Below are 23,309 nucleotides of genomic sequence, written 5' to 3'. Positions count from 1 at the left end.
TAGGGAAAGTATAACATGTATATAGCTTTGCAGATTGTATAAACCAAAATGTATGGGAACTATATAAGAGAGGAAAGTGACGCTAGCGCTGACAATTGAACGCTTCAATTCAACTATTTCTTTATTTTAGACCACCATATGCAAATACGTACCATTTTACTCGTTATTAGTATTTTTTTTTGTTAGAAGCTCCCTTTTGCTCACATATAACCTGGCCAATGACCAAAAACTCCATAGGTCCACCCTTACACTTACACTTACACCTATTTCATAGCAATGCTTGAGCCGTTCCATAACAATGTCTGAATCAGAAATCTACAAAACAAACAACGGAGACAATTCGGAAATAGTATATTAATGGTGGGTGCAAATACAGAATTTAGATACGGCAGGGGGAGGGAAGAGGAAGAAGCTGCTTTGATAAAAACTCAAATATTAGGCGACCTATATGGATAATGAAGGCTAAATTACAATATTTCGGGGATGAGCCCAAATTTTCCTTGTGCCTAATTGTTGGTCATTTCAAGATGAAGTTGTAAAAGTCGCACACGAAACTCAGCGCTGTATCTAACGCACTTTTGATGTAAAAACATCATCATACTCCACCAGTTCCATTTTACCATGTAAGCAGTACTCAGGATTTTACAGGAAGTTTTATCAACCATTCACACCTCAATCCGGGAAAGATTTATCCTGTATCATTAAAAGGATCACATTTTTCCCTTCATACCCCTGACATAAAAGTTAAGATCATTTTAGGCATTTTTGAGATAATAACATAAAAATAAATAAAATTGTCCCTGATTATAGATAGATCTCGCAAAACATTTCAGAAAACAAAATATGGTTTGGACTTGTTGTCATTTTAATTAAGACTTACCATTTTGTTCGTCCAAAGAAGTCATTTTTGCCACCCAGAGTAATAATTAAGAAATTACTCAGGTTTTTAAGAAAACTTGCGAGCAATATTGGAATACGGAACTACCCTTGAGTGTGAAATATGAGCTAAAATCGGGTAATTCAAAATGAATAGGCATTATTCATAATGCGTATTAGTAACCACCATATCCATGTAATTCTCAAAATTATATGCAACTCATTGCTAATCCGAGCGACATGGGGAAAATATCTAGAGAAATAAAGGAATAATTACATAAAATGGAATGAAAAATCGTTTATGTATAAGCAAAAGCCGATTTTTTTGTTTGTTGAACGCTGCATGAGAAATAGGCCAAATGATGAATTCCAAGTCAATTAATTTGTCCGGCACTTCATGTTCCCTTTAAAACAGTAACAACGAACCGAGTTAGCAAAAAGCCCCTCTTCTCCATGTTATCTTCTTTTCCACTTCCGTATAAAATTCAATTAAAGTTCTCTGATTTTATGCTGTTTTTCTGTGACATATTTATAGACAGCATTGCTGAAATAATCCCATATTCTTAATCTAGGAATAACAGTGCCGTACCAGGGGCAGTTTTAGGGGGGAGGGGGTGAGGGAGCACTTTCCCCGGAAGCAGAAATTTTGGGGGTGCAAAATTTCCGAGAAATAATCTAATGGTTATGATTTTGTAATTTTCAAGTTTTATCTCTAGTAAAATATAATAAGGTAGAGGGCTCAGCTGGCAGCAAGTGAGCAGCATATTCACCAATGTCTTTGAATCTGAACATGTATATCTGCATGAGTAAATTCACTTTGAATAATATTTCTTAAGTAAAGCCAAACTGAAATTATTTTCCAAAAAGGCAAACTCGGAAATTTCGTGTGACGAAGAGTCTAGAGAGTAGGGTGACCAAACTTCCCGTAAAAACGGGTTTGTCGCGTTTTTATTCGGTGTCCCAAAAAGGGCTCTCGGAACACATGTTTTTATATCCAACACTTACAAACTATTAAAGTTTTGTAATCTATAGCATAACGATAGTTAGTTATCACGTGTCAATAATGATGTCTGTTCGCGTGGGGTGACAACACTGTTATCTTTCCAGCCGCCACATGAGCCAAGAAGGTTACACGAGTCTGTTCGCGTCATCCCTGTTGGCCCTTTCGAGACATAGTGACTGGTGTTTGTTTTCATTATTTTTCTTTCATTTTGTAATTTTTCAAGTTATATTGCTATTAAAATAAAATAGAGGGCTCAGTTGGCAGGAAGTAAAAGCAAATTGACTTTGATATTTTCATTTTCATCATACCCTCATCGCCATTTCTTAAAAACAATAGCAACAGAAGTAAAATATTTCGATGATTTAGGTTCCATTCAGTTGTTCCACGAACTCCAAGATATGACAAAAATAATTCAACACCGACACATTTCATTAAAAAAAAAAACAAAAAAACAATATATATGCTAGAATTAATGGTGCAATATGAAAATGAAGGAATAAGAGTTGTCTATCAAATACTATTAGCAATTGCGGTGATGGTGACCAGTAATGCGCGTAGCTATTTTAGAAGACCACATTGCCTTTCCATGACGTACAAATAACAGTTTAATAGAAACAAATCCTTTTATTTGAAAAAAAAAAAAAACTGAACAGAACAGAACTATCTCGACATCTTTAATTTCCCGGACCTTTTTATTATGTTAAAATATATATCTGGTTTCTAGGTACCGGGGTACAAGAAAGGTTTTTAGGGAAATCCTTGAAATTTAAACGCCTTATTCAAAACCTGGCTTTGAACAGAGACACCGGTGAATTTGGCTTAAATTCAATTTATGGTAATTTACCACAGTCCAATAAAATAAAATTTGTTTCTCTCAATACCAATGACCTTTGTTTGCCTAATAATCAACTTTCGCATAAAAATCAAGTCAATGGACCAGAAACTGGAAAATCAAAGTTGTCAGAATCTGTAACTGCTTTGAAGAAAACAAGAGCGTTAAACAATATGTAATTAATTCGTTGTTGTGCATGAATGGCGATGTCTTATTTGTACTTTTTTAGTTTATCTAATGTTGACGGCCACTGTAGATCTGACCAAAAACATCCAAATTTGTCTTATTGATGTTTCATTGTCAATAAAAGATTTGTCCCTATTGAACTGTTATTGGTACGTCAATAATGAGCGTTTGTTCACCTGAGATCCTCCAGAGCCATGAACAGCGCATAGGGGGTCTACAAAACCTCGCCAGACATCACGGAGCTGAGCTACAGCCACAAGACACCAGACATTGTCTTGACGAAAGGCGTATTCTCAGTTTCTGTGTATACACAACATTCACCATCTTCTTAGAGAACGATTATCATACTAGTTGAACAGGTACTTCGTAATAATTTAAATCTTCTATAACAACTTTCGATAAAAAAAATGAATCTAGGGGTGTTCTTCGACGTTGTAGTATGACTGTGGCTAGTATTTCACTCAATACAGACGTTAAGCTGATACCCCTCCACCTGTCACAGTTAGTGCATCGTTCATCTTGGATTTAAACAGAATACCCCTGGTCCAATCTTTTGGGAGTTTTTCGTAATTCTAGAGTACCATCGACTCCAGATGCACGCTCGTTTTTCAACTTTTTCATAGCTGTCGTCATCTCTTCGGTGCTAGGAGGGGGAGAGGGTCAGCACTTACGTCAATGAGGAAAAAAAGTCAAATCAACTATGGGCCAGGAGCGACTAAATGACTTAGCGTTAATGAGCATTGAACGCGAAGAATTAAATGCAATCAATTGTTAATTTCGCAGAGGCTAAAGTAAGAAAAGTCAGATTTAAATAGATGAAAAATTTTGTAAATATATGTAAAAATTTTCGGAGAATGCAGGGGGAGGGGGGCTAATCAATATTTTGCCCCGGTTGCGAGAGAGGGCAGAACCTCCACTGTGCCGTACTAATCATTATATCCTTATGATAAATATTACTCCAGAATTTAAAATATAACTATAGAAATATACATCTAAGCAAATGAAGAAGAATAAGGCAGATACTTTTATTTGTATATCAGCCACAAAGAATTGCCAAAATTTAGCGTCTCACACCAGGAGGACCACCAGCTCCAGGACGTTGATCCTAGAAAACAAAAATAGTTTTGAATATACTAAGCAAAAGTGACATAATTGGCTTTTTATTTCTTACTTTTTACATTTGCACATAGATGAAACTGAAAAACCAAATGTCTTACCATTACTTCTTTTATTTTCTTTTTACAAAACTGTTAGAAGTATGTTGTTACTGATGAAGCAATTTGAATCATATCATCGGTGTTGTATTTAAAACATTTCCTTAATATATACATGTTTACTATGTTCACATATTCACTAATGTCTTTGAATTTGAACATGTATGTCTACATAAGTAAATTCACTTTGAATAATATTTCTTAGGTAAAATCAAACTCCAACTGAAATTATTTTCCAAAAATGTAAACTTGGAAATTGGACGAAGAGTCTAGAGAGTAGGGTAACAAAACTTCCTGTAAAAACGAGTTTGTCCCGTTTTTTCACGTTTTTATCCGGTGTCCCAAAAAGGGCAATGACAGTGAAGCTCATTGCACAGTTTGCAAGAGTATTTTTAGCATTAATCATGCTTGACCTTCAAACATAAAACATCACATCCCATCAGCAAAACATGGAAATAGCTTGAAGGCTCCAAATGACAGCAAGTCGCTTAAAAGTACTTTTTATAAAACACAAATCTAACGAAGAAACGAAAGTTAGAGCAACATAACTAACTCAGACCTACCATATGGCAAAGCACCATCAAAGATTTACGTCACATGACTGAGTGAACAAGTTAAGTACTATTATATTTAGTGACTCATCAGTTGCATTAAAGCTTAGCTCTGGCAGAACAAAGCAATCAGCCCTTATAGCGGATGCTTTAGCCCCATTCAGCATGAAAACTAGCTTTGAATATATGCATAGATTCCCTTTCTATGGAATTTCAACTGATGCAAGCAATCACAAGGCCATGAAAATCTTTCCTTTCGTTGTTTGGTTTTTCGACAAAATGATGGGATAAAGTCAAGTTACTAAAAGTAGCTCCATTGCCATACGAAACGTCAGATGAGATATAAAACTTCTGCGTGGACTGTATTGAATAATCTCGATTAGGTTCAGTAACCATTCTGGCTCTGATAATAAATCTGATAACAATAATGATTCTGGGACTCTTTTAATTTTTCAATTTTAGTTTTAAAGATCTCTTTTTATTGTAAGCTTTATTTTATTTATATATGTAGTTTGCTGAGAACCGCTCTTAGATATTTACTGTCTATGAGTTGGTAAATTTCCTTTTGTATCTTTCTTGTCAAGTATATTACCTCAAATTATATACATATATACATATATACAGATATATACAGATATATATATATATATATATATATATATATATATATATATATATATATATATATATATATATATATATATATATATATGAAAGTTATTAACAAAACTATACCCAATGAAAAGGCACGTTTGGCTTTAAACGTAATTTTAGACATTAAATTTCCAATAAAACAAAGTTCAGAAGCATATAGTAGAAAGGAAACTATTATTTAGATGTGAATTTTAAAGTTTAGCGTATAGAGTTTAAATGATATAATGTTCAGGAATTCCACACTAGGTTGGATAACAATTCCTATAATTTAGAAAAAGAATTCGAATGTACTCCCCTCCCCCTAACTGTTTGCAACTACGTTCACTGGTGTTAAATTATTTGTCTATGATTATATGTAAGACGAAATTTTTCAAACTTACCTGCATTGCTCTCTGAAATCGTGGGGGAGGGGCTCGGTTCCTTCTCTCTTCACGAGATCTGTTCCTCACCACCTTTGAGTGAATAGCACAAGAGACACAGTAGTGCAGCTTGGCATACAGCTTGGGTAGGTTATAGGCTGAAAACAAATATTAATTACATTCACAAAAATCTAAAAAAAAAAACATTGTATGAGTTATATTTTGATAGTTAACAACAGCAAAGTTTTTGTCCACTACTGCTAATTACAAGATGCGATATTTCTATGTAAATTTGTAGTCTGCCATTAGAACCATGAGCTATTAAGAATCACACCAAACAAGTGAATCTGTGGACTTCACATTATAAGAATCTTTATTCTGCAACATAATTGCAGAAATCATTATTATTCTGCAGAATTTTTCAGTTAGATAAAGTTATAACTGCACAACAATTTCACAGGAAATATTACAAAATCGATTATCAGGACTTTTCCCATTTAACAGCAATAAAAAAAAAACACAACAGCATAGTAAAATTAATTTATGTTGATAGTCCTTTTATTCTGATCTAAGATACTGGAGGGAAAGGTAGATGAACAGACAGGTGACAGATTCAAAATATTTTCTTTTGGAGGTAATCTGTACTTGATACAAAAAATGTCTTTTTATGTAAAGAATAACCCTAAAGCTAAAAAAAAGAAAAACTATCAATGTGCAAGTATGATGAGGACTGTCACACCCCTTAGCCTAATTTTTACACTAAAGCTTATTACAATTCTCAAAGAACGATACCAACTGTTACAATGAACTTGCTTACTGTAGTGAAATTTTCAATGCAAATGTTTTGAAAGGGAATACGTAAATAAACAAGAGCTAAGAGCTCATATGGCACTTGCGACGAGGCCGGAAGAGCCAAGAGCTCATATGGTATAAGTTCTAGCAAAATTCGAAGAACCAATAGATGAATTTAAAAGGAAAATTAGAGGCTTAATGCCAGTCAGGATTTAAAATAAGAGCTCTGTGTCACGGGGTCCTTTTAAACATCAAAATTCATTAAGATCCGATCACCCACTCGTAAGTTATAAATACCTCATTTTTTCTAATTTTTCCTCTCCCTTCAGCCCCCCAGATGGTTGAGCCGGGGGAAACGACTTTATCAAGTCAATTTATGCAGCTCCCTAACACGCCTACAAATTTTTATCGTCCTAGCGCGTCCAGAAGCACCAAAATAGCCAAAGCACTGAACCCCACCCTTTACTCCCCCAAAGAAGGTGGATCCAGTACGGTTACACCAATCACGTATCTACGACATTTGCTTATTCTACCCGCCAAGTTTCATCCCGATTTCTCCACTCTAAGAGTTTTCCAAGATTTCCGATTTCCCCCTCCAACTTCCCCCAAATGTCAACAGATCTGGTCAGGATTTGAAATAAGAGCTCCGAGGCATGAATTCCTTCTAAATATCAAATTTCATTAAGATCTGGTCACCTGTTCTCAAGTTAAATATACCTCAGTTTTTCTAATTTTTCCAAATTAACATCCCCCAGCTCCCCCAAAGAGAACGGTCCGTTCCAACTATGTCAATCACGTACTGTAACTTGTGCTTATTCTTCCCATCAAATTTCATCCCGATCTCTCCACTCTAAGCGTTTTCCAAGATTTCTGCTTCCCCCCTCCAACCCCCAATGTCCCCGGATCCGATCCGAATTGAAAACTGAGCATCTGAGACATTAAATCCTTCTATATATCAAGTTTCATTAAGATCCGATCACCCATTCGTAAGATAAAGATACCTCAACTTTCACGTTTTCCAAAAATTCTGGTTTCCCCCTCCAACTCCCCCCAATGTCACCGGATCTGGTCGGGACTTAAAATGAGAGCTCTAAAACACAAGATCCTTCTAAATATAAAAATTTTCATTAAGATCTGATCACCCGTTCGTAAGTTACAAAGGCCTCAATTTTTCCAATTTTTCCGAATTACTCCCCACCCAACTCTACCAAAGAGAGTGGATCCAGTCCAGTTATGTCAGTCACATATCTTGGACTTGTTTTTATTCTTCCCACCAAGTTTCATCCTGATCTCTCTGCTTTAAATGTTTCCAAGATTTCCGTGTCCCCTCAACCCCAGTGACGCCAGATCCGGTCGAGATTTAAAAATAAGAGATCTGAGTTACAAGGTCCTTCTAAATATGAAATATCATTAAGATCCGATCACTCCTTCGTAAGTTAAACATACCTCATTTTTTCAAAATTTTCAGAATCCCCCCCCCCCCAACTCAACTAAATAGAGCGGATCCGTTCCAATTATGTCAATAACGTATCTAGAACTTCTGCTTATTTTTCAAATCAAGTTTCATCCCGATCCCTCTACTCTAAGCGTTTTCCAAGATTTTAGGTCCCCCCATCTCCCCCAATGTGACCGGATCCGGTCAGGATTTAAAATGAGAGCTCTGAGACAAGATATCCTTCTAAATATCATATTTCATTAAGATCCGACCACCGGTTCGTAAGTTAAAAAACCTCATCTTTTCTATTTTTTTCTGATTTAACCGTCCCCCCCCCCAGATGGTCGAATCGGGGAAACGAAAATTTCTAATTTAATCTGGTCTGTTTCCTGATACGCCTGCCAAATTTCATCGTCCTAGCTTACCTTGAAGTGCCTAAACTAGCAAAACCGGGACAGACAGACAGACCGACTGATAGAATTTGCAATCGCTATATGTCACTTGGTAGATACCAAGTGCCATAAAAACACTTTCTATCACCAATCAACTAAAGCAGAAACTAAACTTTAACATAACAAGCAGAGGATGGAGGTACCATCAAGCACTGCCTACATATTTGGGGTGATTTCTCTTAAATTTAAGTTCTAAAATGGACTTTACTTTCATGAAGAAAACTTGTTATTTATTTGATTTCCGTCAGTTCCTAATTGATGTATCATAAATCTATTATAGGCTATTCAAGTATATATCGCAGAACAAAAGGCAAAGTCATGTGAGTGTGCATGATTTTAGTAAGACTTCAGTGCCTTGTACTGAATGGCTATCTCATAATCAAATAGTTTGTGGTAAGGAATTGTAAGTAAGGAGCGACTCGGCTCAATAGTAATCAAAACTCTAAAAAACGGAATTTTAATGCCAGCAGATACATCAAAACAATCAACTTATCATACTGATTCCAAATGTATAAGATTCATCAAGTTTAGTGCTACACATCAAAAGTTACAAGCCTGAGAAAATTTGCCTGGTTTTTGATATAGGAGGGGGGCAGCCCCTAGAACTCATTGAATCTTAATGAAAATTAAACCATCATGTCTGCGTACCGGAAAATCCTACTGTAGAAGTTTCAAGTTCCTATATACAAAAATGTGGAATTTTACTATTTTTGCCAGAAGACAGATAATGGTTTGTTGTTGTTTTTTCCCCAGGGTGATCGTATTGAAATAATGGCCCTAGATGATCGGGAGAGGGTGCATTCAAACGAAAATTTTAAGTACTAGTTTTCTTTTTAGTTGACCAAAAAGATTGAAGAGCAACTGGCCCCCCTCACAAGCCCATAGCTCATTTTTTCTGACCGAATTTTGAGATAGCAATTTTGTTCAGTATATTCGAAAGAGCAAATAACGATGTCTTTAGGTGTAGAATCCCCCCCACAGTTCATGAGGAGAGGCTTTAAGTTATGAAATTTGCCCATTATCTACGTATAGTATTCATTATTGGGAAGTATACAGACATTTATCGGGATGGGTGTGTTTGTGTGTGCTTGGGGTTGATTTCTATAGGGAGAATCTTCTTTGGGGAGGGGGGTCCAAGGGAAATGTTACACAGGGGGGTGACATAATTACTATGCAAAATTCGTTTTAATTGTCTTATATTCTCTTTGCCAAATTTTACACGTGGAGATATTCCAGGAGAATTATCCAGGGGCTATTTTCCAATTGTTTTGATTTCCAAGAAATAATTTCCGTGGAAGGGGGCATTTCTGGAGCTATCAAGAAACCGATTTAAAGCTTAAAAGATTAAAGCCTTATTCAAATGGGAAAACACTAAGGAGAATTTTTCAGCCTGAATTGTCCCCAAGCAATTTTATGGGGATGGGAGATTTTCAGTGAGGATGGAACTATCTGGAGAGAATTTGCCGTGGGGGGGGGGTCACTTTAGCATACAAGAGAAGGAATTGAGGATGGGGCAACCCATCATATACGGAGTAAATCTGCCGAAATTAATATGCAACAATTTTTTTAATCAAACTTAAAAGTTTTACCCTTTGTCCCAATTCTACTTTTTAAAACAATAAAAATCTCTAGCGTTAAGAGCGAGGCGTTGAGGAGGAGACAACCCCTTTCATATATGGAGTAATTTCTGTTCATTTTAAGTTTAAATGTTGCTCTTTACTTTCAGTTAAAAAAAACTTTTTCTAAATTTAATTTTCAATCTGAAGTCATTTAAACCCGATGCTGGCCGTAATTGTTACTGACAGTATAAAATGGCAGAAAATACTGATTTATTGAAAAGTGATCCTTTAACTTCTAAAATGGTACAAATTCTTTTTATTAAAAACAACAACTGCAGTGTTGACACATTATGAGCAATATGGCTTGACAAACACAACAATTTGGAAATATGCAACACACTCTGTCAGCAACATATATAGCAGCGTTTGTTAACTTCAGTCAAATAACAGACTAGATCATCCTTATATTCATTAGTCTAAGCTGAGAGGCCATACATAGAGAGGGGAATAGAAAGAACCAACCCAAAAAATTAAGCACTGAATTTGAATTGAAAGTAGTGTTTAACCCATCCTTACAATATCCTAACCATCGTCCCCTGGTGGTTGGATCTCTGTAATTATGCTGGAGACTCATAGCATAATTCGTTTTTATTTATCACAATTTGTCAACACTCACATTCAGCAATAAATTTAAGCTTGTTTTATTCATTCAACTGGTCATACAATACTATTTTGTTCCTTTTGTTTCCAAGCATTAGTGAATATTGGCAATTGAAGCTGTTGATTCTTAACTTTCTTTTTTGTCCAAATCAAATTTACCTAAGAATTAAAGTCACCAGATACAAAAAAAAAAAAAAAAAAAAAAAAAAAAAAACCTACTGGTATAGAAGCTAGCTTCAGAAATATCTCTCACAGCAGCAGCTTCAACTATGTTTCTAATAACAAACTTCTTGATAGCTTTGTCCTTGGGGACACATCGGGCACAATTGGTGCATCTTACTGGCTTAACATGTCCACGTCCATGTTTGGACCTTCCTCCATTGCGCCTCTTGGTGGTCTAGAGAAAGAAACACGTACAAAAACCCCATATTAAAATAATTACACAGATAAATGCAGCTCAATATTATTGTAAAATGCAAGTATATGTGTTATTTCTATATAATTAACTTAACAACTATCACAAGTTTACCCTAAAAACTCTCTTTGACATAGGTCTGATTTGGTCTGTTTGAGTTCCTCTAAATGGTACAAGATAGGATTGGGGGAGGGTCTTCAGAACAAATTCTAGGACCCTTTCCTATCCTCTTGTGTGTTCAAGTAAACATGATTGTTTTTAGCAATTCAAAGACTTCTGTCTTGGCTCATCTAGGAGAACTGACTCGTTATATAAACGCGTGACCAAGGAATTTAAAACTGTCATTAGTGTACATCATGCAGTGTCTCCCATCTTACATATGATTCTGAGTCTTCTGGCTAACATGGCCAGGGGAGAACCCAAGAGGGGGGGGGGATAACGAGGATACATATCCCCCCCCCCCCTGAAATTCTGGAAATTTGTACATTCTGATAGATTTTGACTAATATGAGAGGATAATATGTGCTGAAAATCTTATTGTGATTATCCAAATGATATATAGAAATCAACAATTATAGATTTTTTGATAAAGAAACAGTTGGTTGATACAAACCTTATGTGAAATTGAAATAAATTTAAAATACACAAGGGGCAAGGTTATGATAAAGTTTCATCTATGAGTGGTCAGTTTCAAGGCTGTGCTGCTATAGTCTGTGAATGTTTTCCCCATGCAGTCCATGTTCACCGTGCAAGTCACTCCTTGAACTTAGCCCTAGATTTCTCAGTCACAGAAAGTTGCTGGAGTCACTGCAATACCTATTTCCTCAGCACTGTATTTCCCCTGACAAAGAAAAAACAAAGGATATATTGGATACTCTGACTAATTTTTGGTATCTTGATGCAGAAAGCTATTGTTAAAGCCTGCAAGCTGAATTAGCTTTGTGGCGGAGAATGTCAATACAGTCAGGAATATGGCAACAAAATATTTCATGATGTGCTTAAAATATGTGATAAAAATGTTTTCTCCACTGTACATCAATTTTTGAAGATTGGTGCAATGGTTCCCATCACTACAGCTTAATGGATGGGTCTTATTATCCATATGCAGAGATATTCCAGTCAATGTGAAAGACGTTTTGTATAAACAAGCCCACAACAAAAAAGGTGGCTTGATTTCATTTTATAACTGCATGTTTACAGTGTTGTCTCAATAAAGAATATACCTTATATTCTAAAAATGTTAAATTATTCTTTTTAAGCTGTACTACTGTTCCTAAGCCAATTTATCCATCTCACCTTGAAATTTATTAATGGGTTCACCCCTGAACATACCCATAAGTTTCAAAATTAAAAATTTCTCCATGTGTGGAGCAACTAACAATTTTAGGGTAACCTGAACTCAGTGAACAAACCACATACTTACTGATCTCATTTCTAAACAAACATTGCATCACCTTACTGCTACTCACCCTAATGGACAAGTATAGTCAGCAGTGTATTTTCACACTAGGTCTACATTTTATAGTAGTATGACTTATCTTCCAACTGATTGATCAGCATTTGCAGTAAAAGATCAAGAAGAAAAGGGTTGGGTAAATTTCAAGCTTTTATCAATTACCTAGCTTATTAAAAGGTGACTTCACATTTTTCAAAATGTTCTAACCACTTCCTTCACTAGTAAAGTGACAACTTTCATTATTAGAAAATGGTTACTAGAAAGAGCTGGGAGATGGGGAAGTGGGTAGAATGTATTTTTAGAATCTTGGAGGGTAATTCTTTCCCACAATACCAAAAGAGACTATTTTAAAAGAAAGTTACCAAAAAAATATTTTTTTGGAGGTCCCTCAGTCCCATTTGGCACCACTGCCCTCCCCAATAAACGAATATAAGATCCAACCTACTTATTCAAACCCTATTTTCAATAGAAAAACTATTGCTTTCTTTATTTATTTGAAAATCCATGATACAAAAAAAGCAGAGAGCAATAAAAAAAAGAATAAAACATTAAGACAAAAACTAAACACTTCAAAATGCATCACAACTTCAGCAGAGAAGTGTGTCAGTACTTACGCCCAAAGATAGTTCAGATTTGATAAACAGAAATCATACACAGAAACTTACTTTTCCACAGCAGTAAAATGGGTCAAAAATGTATTTTTTATAAGACACGACTTGTAGGTGGGGAAATAAAAAAGATGTTCCATGGAACAAAACGAAGTTGAATACAAGTTCCAATTTTACAGTAAACACAAATCAGTCAACTGGAAGAAAAGATTCATATTATCCTAAAAAAAAGAGGTTTGGTGCTTTCCCCTAGGAAAATTCTCCCATATGTAAAATTGAGAAGCCAAAAGGAAATTAAGACACAAAGATAGACTTGACTTCTAAGTCAGAATTTCATCCTGAATATAAATTCAACATAAGTAGACCTGGCATATGGAGGTGAATAAAAATCTCTGGAATGGACCCAATACCTCAATGACCATCTAGGAGGGTATTTGGTGTAAGAGATTCCATAACTTACATATGGGCAAGATAAACACATAACTCCTTTTTTACTCTTTCTAAATATAAAAATCAATTCACTTGCAAATACCCCCCCCCCTAATGGTCCAAGATATAGCCCTAGGGTATGTAAAAACTAAAAGTAAACACTGAGAACGTTACAGCATAATATGCAGGATATCTCTATTAATCAGATTACTATGATTTCTTCTATTATTATCTGCTTTTTAAATGACCTGAAACAATATTCAATACCTATTTCATTACTTGCTGCAAAGCTCTAGTTTATATTACAAATTTCCTGACATATAGGATATAAAATATTATGGTTGGTGAGGCATTCCCTCAGGGGACTGGAGTCCCTCGGGGTACTTCCTTAAAACCAGTTTTACTTTGTTTTTCATAAATGGTTTGCCATAGGTGATCTGACACAGCATAATTATTGCAGATGATGTAAAATACTTTATGGGGGTATATCCTTCCTAGTTGATGTGGCTCTACATAAAGGTTCAAATGCACTGGCTATTTGGTGGAATTAAAATTCAATGTTTATTTATCAAACAAAATGCCATGTAGTGAATTATCTGATGAATAGAGTAGCATACCAGTATCTCTGATGTCAATACAAGATGTCTTGACATTAAGGATAGTGCATTGCAAAGTCTTTTTAGTAATTAAATAAAAAAAACAAGTTTTTTTCAACTGAAAGTAAGGAGCGACATTAAAACTTAAAACAAACAGAAATTACTTTGTATATGAAAGAGGCTGCTTCCTCTTTTTAAAACAGTAAAAAACTTAAATAATTTCTTAGACCACACTGCTTTTCCATTTACGAAACAAATAATTGAAGAAAAAACGGGTTTAATTTTTTTAAATAAAGCAGTGACAACAAAATAAAATAAAAACTACACTTTAACTAACAAAAAATAAAAATACTCCGAATATTTCGGCCCCACCTCCGGGAGCCTTTCTCAACGGGAAAAAAAAACAAAAAGGGAGAAAATTACAACAATTTAAGACTATTTTTAAGACATTTTAAAAATGCCACGACAACTAAACCAAACTAAAAATATAAACAATCAAATATAAAAGAAACAAGAACTCACATTTTTAAAACAAACACTCCCGCACTTGACTGTAACTTTAGAAAAAACTGCAATAATTGTTTCTATTGGCACTTTCCTCTGCCACAATCGCTGTATAAATGGGGATCTATCAAAAATGAAAAATATAAATTCTTGTAACAATATGAAAAAGAGGTTACCCAACCCCCAAATCCAATCAAAATCTTACAGGTTAATGAAACACAATTATGAATTATAAATTGAATGGATTTTTTCATTTGCTATTTTAGCTGCCGTCCGTTGACTTCTTACAGCATTGACCATGCTTTGACCTCCGTTTGCAAGGTTATTACTTGTTTCAGGACAATTATGCAAACCAATACTCATTGAAGTTTTTGACTGGTCTTTAATTAAACTATTATAAATTGAATTTATTTTAAATTCCCCCTCATCTCTATTGATACTAATACCTATTATGAAATAATTCATAATTGTGTTTCATTAACCTGTAAGATTTTGATTGGATTTGGGGGTTGGGTAACCTCTTTTTCGTATTGTTACAAGTATTTATATTTTTCATTTTTGATAGATCCCCATTTATACAGCGATTGTGGCAGAGGAAAGTGCCAATAGAAACAATTATTGCAGTTTTTTCTAAAGTTACAGTCAAGTGCGGGAGTGTTTGTTTTAAAAATGTGAGTTCTTGTTTCTTTTATATTTGATTGTTTATATTTTTAGTTTGGTTTAGTTGTCGTGGCATTTTTAAAATGTCTTAAAAATAGTCTTAAATTGTTGTAATTTTCTCCCTTTTTGTTTTTTTTTTCCCGTTGAGAAAGGATCCCGGAGGTGGGGCCGAAATATTCGGAGTATTTTTATTTTTTGTTAGTTAAAGTGTAGTTTTTATTTTATTTTGTTGTCACTGCTTTATTTAAAAAAATTAAACCCGTTTTTTCTTCAATTATTTGTTTAGTAAAAAACTTTAGCGTAAAGAGCGGGGCGTTGATGAGGAAGCAGCCTCTTTCATATACGAAGTAATTTCTGTGCGTTTTAAGTTTTAATGTCGCTCCTTACTTTCAGTTAAAAAAACTTTGGTTTTTTTTATTTAATTTCTGAACTTTTTTGAATCAATGCATGTTTTGATTTTGGCTCTCCGCAGAGGAATAATTAAAACGAAATTTGCATTTTTTTTTTTTTGGCTAAATGGCTTTCTAGTAGTTTTGATCGAACGATTTTGAGAAAAAAGAGCGGGGAGGAAGCCTAGTTGCCCTCCGATTTTTTGGTTAATTAAAAAGGCAACTAGAACTTTTAATTTTTTACAAATATTTTTATTAGTAAAAGATTTATGTAACTTATAAATTAGCTTATGTAAAGAACTTTTGTATTTTCATATTTTTATTACATATATGAGGGGGTTCGCCCCCTTGTCAGATCCTCGCTCTTTACACTAAAGCTTAAATTTTGTCCCAATTCATTAAGAATGACCCCATAATCACAAAAGCCATAGAATAAATAGTTGAAATTACTAAAAATACTTTAGCGTAAAGAGTGAGGTATTAGGAGGAGGTGAGCCCCTCAAATGGGTAATAATTTCTGTTTGTTTTAAGTTTTAATGCTGTTCTTTACTTCCAGCTGAAAGAACTTTTTCATATTTATTTTTTCATTGTTTTTTTTAATAATGCTAGTAAATCCTGCGCTCCCTTCATGGAGATTTTCTTCCCCCATGACAAATAATTGATGGAAAGTTCCCCCAGCATATCCCCCTCTTCTCAACCCCTCCCCCCAACCAAAAAAATCCTCCTGAAAACGCCTGTACACTTCCCAATAACAATTACTATATGTAAGCACTGGTCAAAGTTTGTAACTTGTTGCCCCTCCCATGGGGACTGTGGGGGAGTAAGTCGTCCCCAAAGACATAGTTATAAGGTTTTTCGACTACGCTGAATATAATGGCTATCTCAGAATTTTGATCCGTTGACTTTGGTAAAATAATTAGCGTGGGAGGGGGCCTAGGTGCCCTCCAATTTTTTTGGTCACTTGAACTGAAAGGGCACTAGAACTTTTCATTTCCGTTAGAATGAGCCCTCTTGAAACATTCTAGGACAACTGGGTCAATACAATCACCCCTGGAAAAAAAACAACAAAAAAACACGCATCCGTGATCTGCCTTCTGGCAAAAAATACAAAATTCCACATTTTTGTAGATAGGAGCTTGAAACTTCTACAGTAGGGTTCTCTGATACGCTAAATCTGATGGTGTGAATTTCGTTAAGATTCTATGACTTCTAGGGGGCGTTTCCCCCTATTTTCTAAAATAACACAAATTTTCTCAGGCTCGTAACTTTTGATGGGTAAGACTAAACTTGATGAAACTTATATATTTAAAATCAGCATTAAAATGTGATTCTTTTGATGTAGGTATTGGTATCAAAATTCCGTTTTTTAGAGTTTTGGTTACTATTGAGCTGAGTCGCTCCTTACTACAGTTTGTTACCACAAACTGTTTGATTCTGACTATTTAACCTCAAAATTGCAGGAAATTAAGTGCACAGCATCAACCAGTGGAGTGGATATTTATACTTTTTGGCATTCACTGAAATGATACTCAGATATAGTTATCTAGATATAAACAAGATGGAAGGGGCATATCCATTTATGTAAGGAACTCACTTAAGGTAGGAATGCATCTATGGTTTGGGACTGCATGGTGACTTTGGAGAGGCAGTTCCAGTGAGGGATGACATGTACAGAGAAGAAGTGCTGGTCCTCATGTTGATGGCAATGGGGGACTCACAGCTTATTTGTGTGACCTCTTGGTGTACTTGCAAGGGATGAGGAGATAACTTGAATTGAGAAGTTGTTTTTGAGCAGTCTGCAAGTAGCAATTGTATCTCCTCTATTCCTTCAGTAGACTAGGGTGGTGAGTTTGAGGAACATAAGGTGTTCCTCATACAACTTGTCTCTCAAAGCTGGCATAGGCTTGGTTGCTTGTCTTTGGACACTCTCAAGTGCTGTAATGTCCATTTTATACTGGGGAGACACTAATGTCAGTCCAAAATCCAGATGTGGATGCAAAATAGCTTTGTACAGCTTCTTGGCCCCCCATGGGTTCCTGGTGGTAAACATTTGTTTTATGAGCCCTTGGGGCTCTGTTTGCTTTAGCAACTTGAGCTTGTGTGTGGTTATGGAGCTTGAAATTTGCTATCAACAATAGCCTTCAGTTCCTTCTCCTCACTTATAGCCTTAAGTAGGTCATCTCCAATGGTAAGGTCATCTGGGGTTGTTGTGTCCAAGATGTAGGACTTTGCATTGAAATGCAAACCCCACTCAGATGACCATCTTAATAGTTCATCTAAAACGTCTTGCATTGTTGAGTGATTGGGGATAATTTGGGCCTATCCTATGAGTTTGTAATCATCAACATATAGTATTAATGGGTTTTTCAGGTGAGTTGTAGTCATTAATATACATGCTGAACAATGTGGGCCCCAGGATGTGCTCTGTGGAAGTCTACTAATGACAGGAATTTCATCTGAATAAACAGTTTTACAGGTGGCATTGTAACCTACTACTCACTGAATTCTTCCTGGTGACATGCCTTGTGAGTCTTTTAGAATTGGTTGCATATATAGAGGCTCTAGCTCCCCTATCCTTCAAGATTCCCTCCTTACTTTAACTAATTCAATAGCAGTGAATACAAAGATGTGTAGGGGTGTGATTTTAACCTCCTGTTAGTTCAATGGATAGATGGTTGCTGTCACTCCAAAAGTGAGTCTATTCTGTCTTTCCTTGAATGTCAAAAAACCATTCTTTGTACCAGATTGTTAATTTCCCTACTAGATATAGGGATGGCTAAGAGCCTTCAGTACTAGATCTTGTTCTAGTTAGTGACCATAAGTCAGCCCTGAGTATAGCACTTTTAATGCCACTCAGTCCAAGTGACTGTATAATCAGAACTTGTAGGTTAAGAAGAACCTACTATAAACAAGAAGGTTGTTATTTAGAAAACATGTGTACACAGATTATAGTCTAATCCAAAAGGAACTAGGAGTGTGATTGGACCTTCACTGATACAATGATTATGTAAGATTCATGCAGTGCCACAAAAAGTTTACTGCTTAATGTTGTCAACATATATTCATCTACAAAGTGGATACTCAAGCCCAACACACTACCACTTATGTCAAAGGAGCTAAAAATAGCCAGGAACAAAAAAAAGGTTTGGATGTTGCATTTGCAGAATGTAAATAATGCAAATCATTACCAAAGTGCCCCTTCAGCTATCCAAGTCTTAAAAGATTTTGGAATTATGGCTCAGATAAAAAGCCTGGAAGACACTCAGTTCCCCAGCTGGTACAAAATGGATGTAAAATTGATGATCCCCAGACAATAGCAAATTCCCTTAGCATTCAATTTGCCTGTTTTCACTCCTATTGACTGTGCTCCACTTCCAGATCCCCAAAAGTATGACATCCTAAGTGTAGTGTCACCTATTACTATCAGTACAGTAGACCTTGAAACCCACTTTAAAAACATGACCCAGATATATCAGTTAGACCAGATGGCATTCACCTACAACTTCTAAAAGAGGCAAATGCTGAACTGTCTCTTCCATTTACCCAGCTTTTTCAGAAGTCACTAAATTTAAATTGTATAGCTGCAGAATGGAAGTTAGCATACATTACCCTGGTTCACAAAGGTGGTAACAGAGATATGGCAACTAACTACAAACAAGTCAGTATCACCTTGGTTGTAGGAAAAATACTTGAAAGCATAGTCAACTCCATAGTCATTCACCATCTGACTCAAGACAAGCTGTTGCCCTATGCTAGCATGGTCTTGTTCTGCTAGGTCAGTTGAGACCAACCTTATTGATGCATATGAATGTCACTAAAACTTATATACAGGGGTTTTCCAGTAGATATGATTTTGTCAAACTTTGCAAAAGCATTCAATAAGGTTTGCCACAGGAGACAGCATATTAAGCTAGAAGCTATTGGTATTAATACAAAAACCATTGACTGGGTTATGTTTTTCCAGAGCAATATAAAACAAGCAGTTAAAGTCTTTGGAGGAAAATGGGGAAACTTTCTCTCTGGTCTTGTGGAAGTGAGAAGCATAGTGCATCAAGGCACAGCCCTGGCCCAACTTTATTCAATATTTTTAATAATGATGCACCTTCTAACATCAAAAATAAAATAAGTCTCTATGTAGATGATTTGAAAGTAACTGATTCAGTTGAAAGTTCAGAAAAATAGAAACCATTCAAGCAGAATTGGACTCATTTCCTTGCTGAACAGAGACTTGGAAGCTGAAATTCAACATCCAGAAATGCAAAGACCTTAAACTATCAATTGATGAAGAGTTAAAGTTTAGTTTACATGCCCAGACTGTTGCTGCAAAGGCCAATCAGAATCTTGGTATATTTAAGAGAGCTTTTAGTAGTTGTTCCCCCTCAGTTGTTTCACAGCTTCTTAAATGTTTAGCTGGGCCTAAGCTAGAGTTTGGTATGACATTGCCAACCTAATTAATAAATCATGGCAAGAAACTCTAGAATCAATTCAGACATGTAAAACTAAATAGGCCTATATCAAAGGTTGAAAAATTGAATTTATCCAAACTGATTATCACCAAAAGAATGGGGTATTATTACGACATTCAAGCTGCACAACCATAAAAACTTATCCCAAATATATTTTGACTGTATATCTCTTTAAGAACAAGAGGACATGATCCAAAACTTTTCAAGAAGCCTGTCAAATCAAGGTTGCAAAGTAAATTCTTTTCTAATTGGGTAGTAGGGTAAAACAACCAGTACTTGGATGCTTGTATCACTCTGCCTATTCTGGGACAGAATCTTTTATTGGATTGCAACATGTCCAATACTGGGATAAAAGACTTTAATCTTGGACACCCAAACCAAGTATTGGACAGACCCAATCCATCCAAGATTAAAGTCTTTTGTCCCAGTATTGGACATGTTGCAATCCAATCAAAGCTTCTGCCCCAGAATAGGCAGAGTGATCTAAGTGTCCCAGTACCAGTTGTCTTACCCTAAGTCTATGAAACTTGTTAGACCCAGCACACTATCTTCACTGACTGGCAACTTCAGTATCATCCTATCCCTGGCAAGTGTGATTTAAGGTGATTTGAATTATGAAACAAACATCTGTCAGCTATAATCAGCATGATATAAAAAAATGTAAACCTCTATAGTAACCCAACACTAGAGTTTTGAAAATTTTCTAGCCAACCAGGTGGCTAATATGACTGACAGTGTATTCATGAAATGTTTTCATTTCATGTGTATATAATGAAGGTGCTTAAGTGTATATATAGCTGAGACCTTAATAGCCAACTAGTGAGCTAGTTGTAAAGTGTAGGCCCATGTTGAATTCTATTGGTAGCTGACCAGTTGGCAACTTTAAACTCAAGTTTATATAAATAAGTAAAATCATAATAGACAAATAGTTAGCTAATTCTCTACTATATATGGAACTCTTTTGATAGCTGACTAATTCAGACTGAAGTATATACTACTACTACTACTAATAACTCACTGCAGCACCAAGCCGCCTGAGGCCAACACAGCCATGCACGCTCCTCCTCCAACCTAATCTATTTAAAGCCTCCCTCTTTACACCCTCCCAGGAAGTTCCCATTTCCTTTAAATCTTTATTTATGACATCCTCCCAACCCAGACAAGGATGACCTGCTTTCTGTGTAGCCCTAGACAGTTGGCCAAAAAGGACAATCTTTGGTAATCTGTCATCCTTCATCCATAGAATGTGGCCTAGCCATCTCAACCTTTCTTTCATTATAGCCCCAGAAAGCAGGATTGAACCACACTTTTCATACAACCTACTGTTTGAAATATGGTCAGTCAGCCAGGTACCCAGAACAATCCATAGGCAATTTCTCTGGAAAACATCTAGTAAATTTTCATCTGCTTTTTGGAGTGCCCATGTTTCAGAGCCATATTTGACCACTGTCATCACTGTAGCTTCCAATATTCTAATCTTGGTATGTAGACTTATCTTTCTATTCTTCCAAACTTTTTTGAACTGTGAAAAAACACCCTGAGCTTTAGCTATTCTACTTTTAACATCTTCACTGCACCCACCATCTTTACTAATAATACTACCAAGGAAACTGAAGCTCCCAACCTGATCAACCTTTTTGATACCTAATGTCACCTGTTCATCTTCACTTATTCCTAGCCTTAGTGACTTAGTCTTCTTAACACTAATTTTCAAGCCTATTTTAGCACCCCAAACTCATAAAACCTCTACTGAGTACTAAAGTATATGACTGAAGTATATACATAAGTGAAATCTAATTGTCAACTGGTCAACTAATCTAAACAATTTGTAAATAGCCTAGTCTACTGTCAGTCATATTAGCTCTATAGTTGGCTACAAAAACTTTTATATATAATGTTTAGGTTTTTACTTCATATAAACTATGATATTTAGCTTCCTTATTTTAGAAAAGACATAAGTTGTGTAACATGCTAAGATTTGCAACCAAAATGATAACCCCTATGGCATGTAGGCTAGGCTATGAACTTTCTTACTCTCCAAGACTAGCTAGGCCTAGAATGAAACTGCAAAAACTTGTAAACAGGAGAGGAAGAGGTGATTCTACTCAAACCTACAAGCTAATGAAGATAACCATTATTTACTATTGTTGGATGTAATCCAAGAACCCAAGGTAATTGACTGAAACTTGTAGGCTAAATCAATTAACCCTAACCAGAGTCTACACTCAATAATTATCCTAACATGTACTCAAAATATTACAGCTGAATCTTTTGACATTTTTAAACAAAAGCTGGATGCTGAGTGTCTTCCCTGACTAAAATTTATAACCAGGATGCATTAGGCAACTTGAAGTTGTATTGACTTAACTCAACTACTTTCTAGATAACAAGAAGCCCCTCAACTAGAACATTGCCTGCAATTACCACCTATTTCAGCCATAAAATGCTAAATGAAAATCAGCCTAAATTAAACCAACCAAAAATTTACGGTTGTTAGACCTACTTAAATAAATTACCTTTGGCCTAGCCAGTTTCAAACCACTAGCCCCATGGATACTAAACTCAAAGTAATTTACACTAGGATTACAGCTTTAAATAGGATAATGTGCACAGAAAATCAAGTAACGTTTACCATATTTTCTTGGTTTTGAATAGATACCGGAACTTAGCGTTGAAGCTTTTCTTCTTGAGGATTCATAAGTCTAAACTGAAATCCATTGCTACACAAATTTATAGGGATAAAAAAACACATAGTCCTAGCCATGGATATTCTGCATTATTGAGACATATTTTGTATTTTGAGACTTCAACTGGGATAAAATAATTAAATATCTCAGGAATCGAAGCTTTACATTTTTTTATTTAGGCTGGCAATTTAAATAAGATAACCATAGCTTTTTTATTGTTTGATGTTTATCAAGAATAATCACTTAATTCCCGTCGTCTGCCCCTGATAATGATGTGTATGTATTCCAAATTTTTTTTTAAGAATTTGTGTGTTCCTATTATCGAAAGGATTTGATGCATACTGAAAGTAATCAAGAAGTCTCTTGATTCTTAGTTGTAGTTTTTACGGTTCGTTTTTATTTTTCTATTCCTGCACTGACTGCTGCTGAGTGCAAAGACGGGGCTAGAGCAAAATCTTGGGGGGAGAGACGCCCCCATCCTAAATCAGCCCCTGGATGAGAGAAGGTATCGGCTTACATATTTGCA

The 23,309-nt window shown here is 35.6% G+C and overlaps 1 protein-coding gene across 1 annotated transcript; it reads right to left on the bottom strand.

Annotated features, from left to right (window-relative positions):
* Positions 1-3,908: 3,908 nt before the first annotated feature.
* Positions 3,909-22,844, bottom strand: LOC136030323 (small ribosomal subunit protein eS26-like). Its single transcript, XM_065709222.1, has 4 exons — positions 22,729-22,844; positions 10,793-10,970; positions 5,697-5,833; positions 3,909-4,002 (listed from the first exon to the last, which is right to left on the bottom strand). The coding sequence occupies exons 1-4, from the start codon at positions 22,729-22,731 to the stop codon at positions 3,958-3,960; spliced, it is 363 nt and encodes a 120-aa protein (XP_065565294.1). The 5' UTR covers positions 22,732-22,844; the 3' UTR covers positions 3,909-3,957.
* Positions 22,845-23,309: the final 465 nt, after the last annotated feature.

The sequence above is a fragment of the Artemia franciscana genome, chromosome 8 (assembly GCF_032884065.1).
Source record: "Artemia franciscana chromosome 8, ASM3288406v1, whole genome shotgun sequence".
NCBI classification, from domain to species: Eukaryota; Metazoa; Arthropoda; class Branchiopoda; order Anostraca; family Artemiidae; genus Artemia; species Artemia franciscana.
This window is presented reverse-complemented; position numbering and strand designations above follow the sequence as displayed.

Coding starts and splice junctions, on each gene's coding strand:
- LOC136030323 (XM_065709222.1), bottom strand. Junction 5,834..10,792: donor TGAAGCTAGCTTCTATACCA/GTAGGTTTTTTT, acceptor ATTTGTTTTCAG/CCTATAACCTACCCAAGCTG. Junction 4,003..5,696: donor GATTTCAGAGAGCAATGCAG/GTAAGTTTGAAA, acceptor TTTGTTTTCTAG/GATCAACGTCCTGGAGCTGG.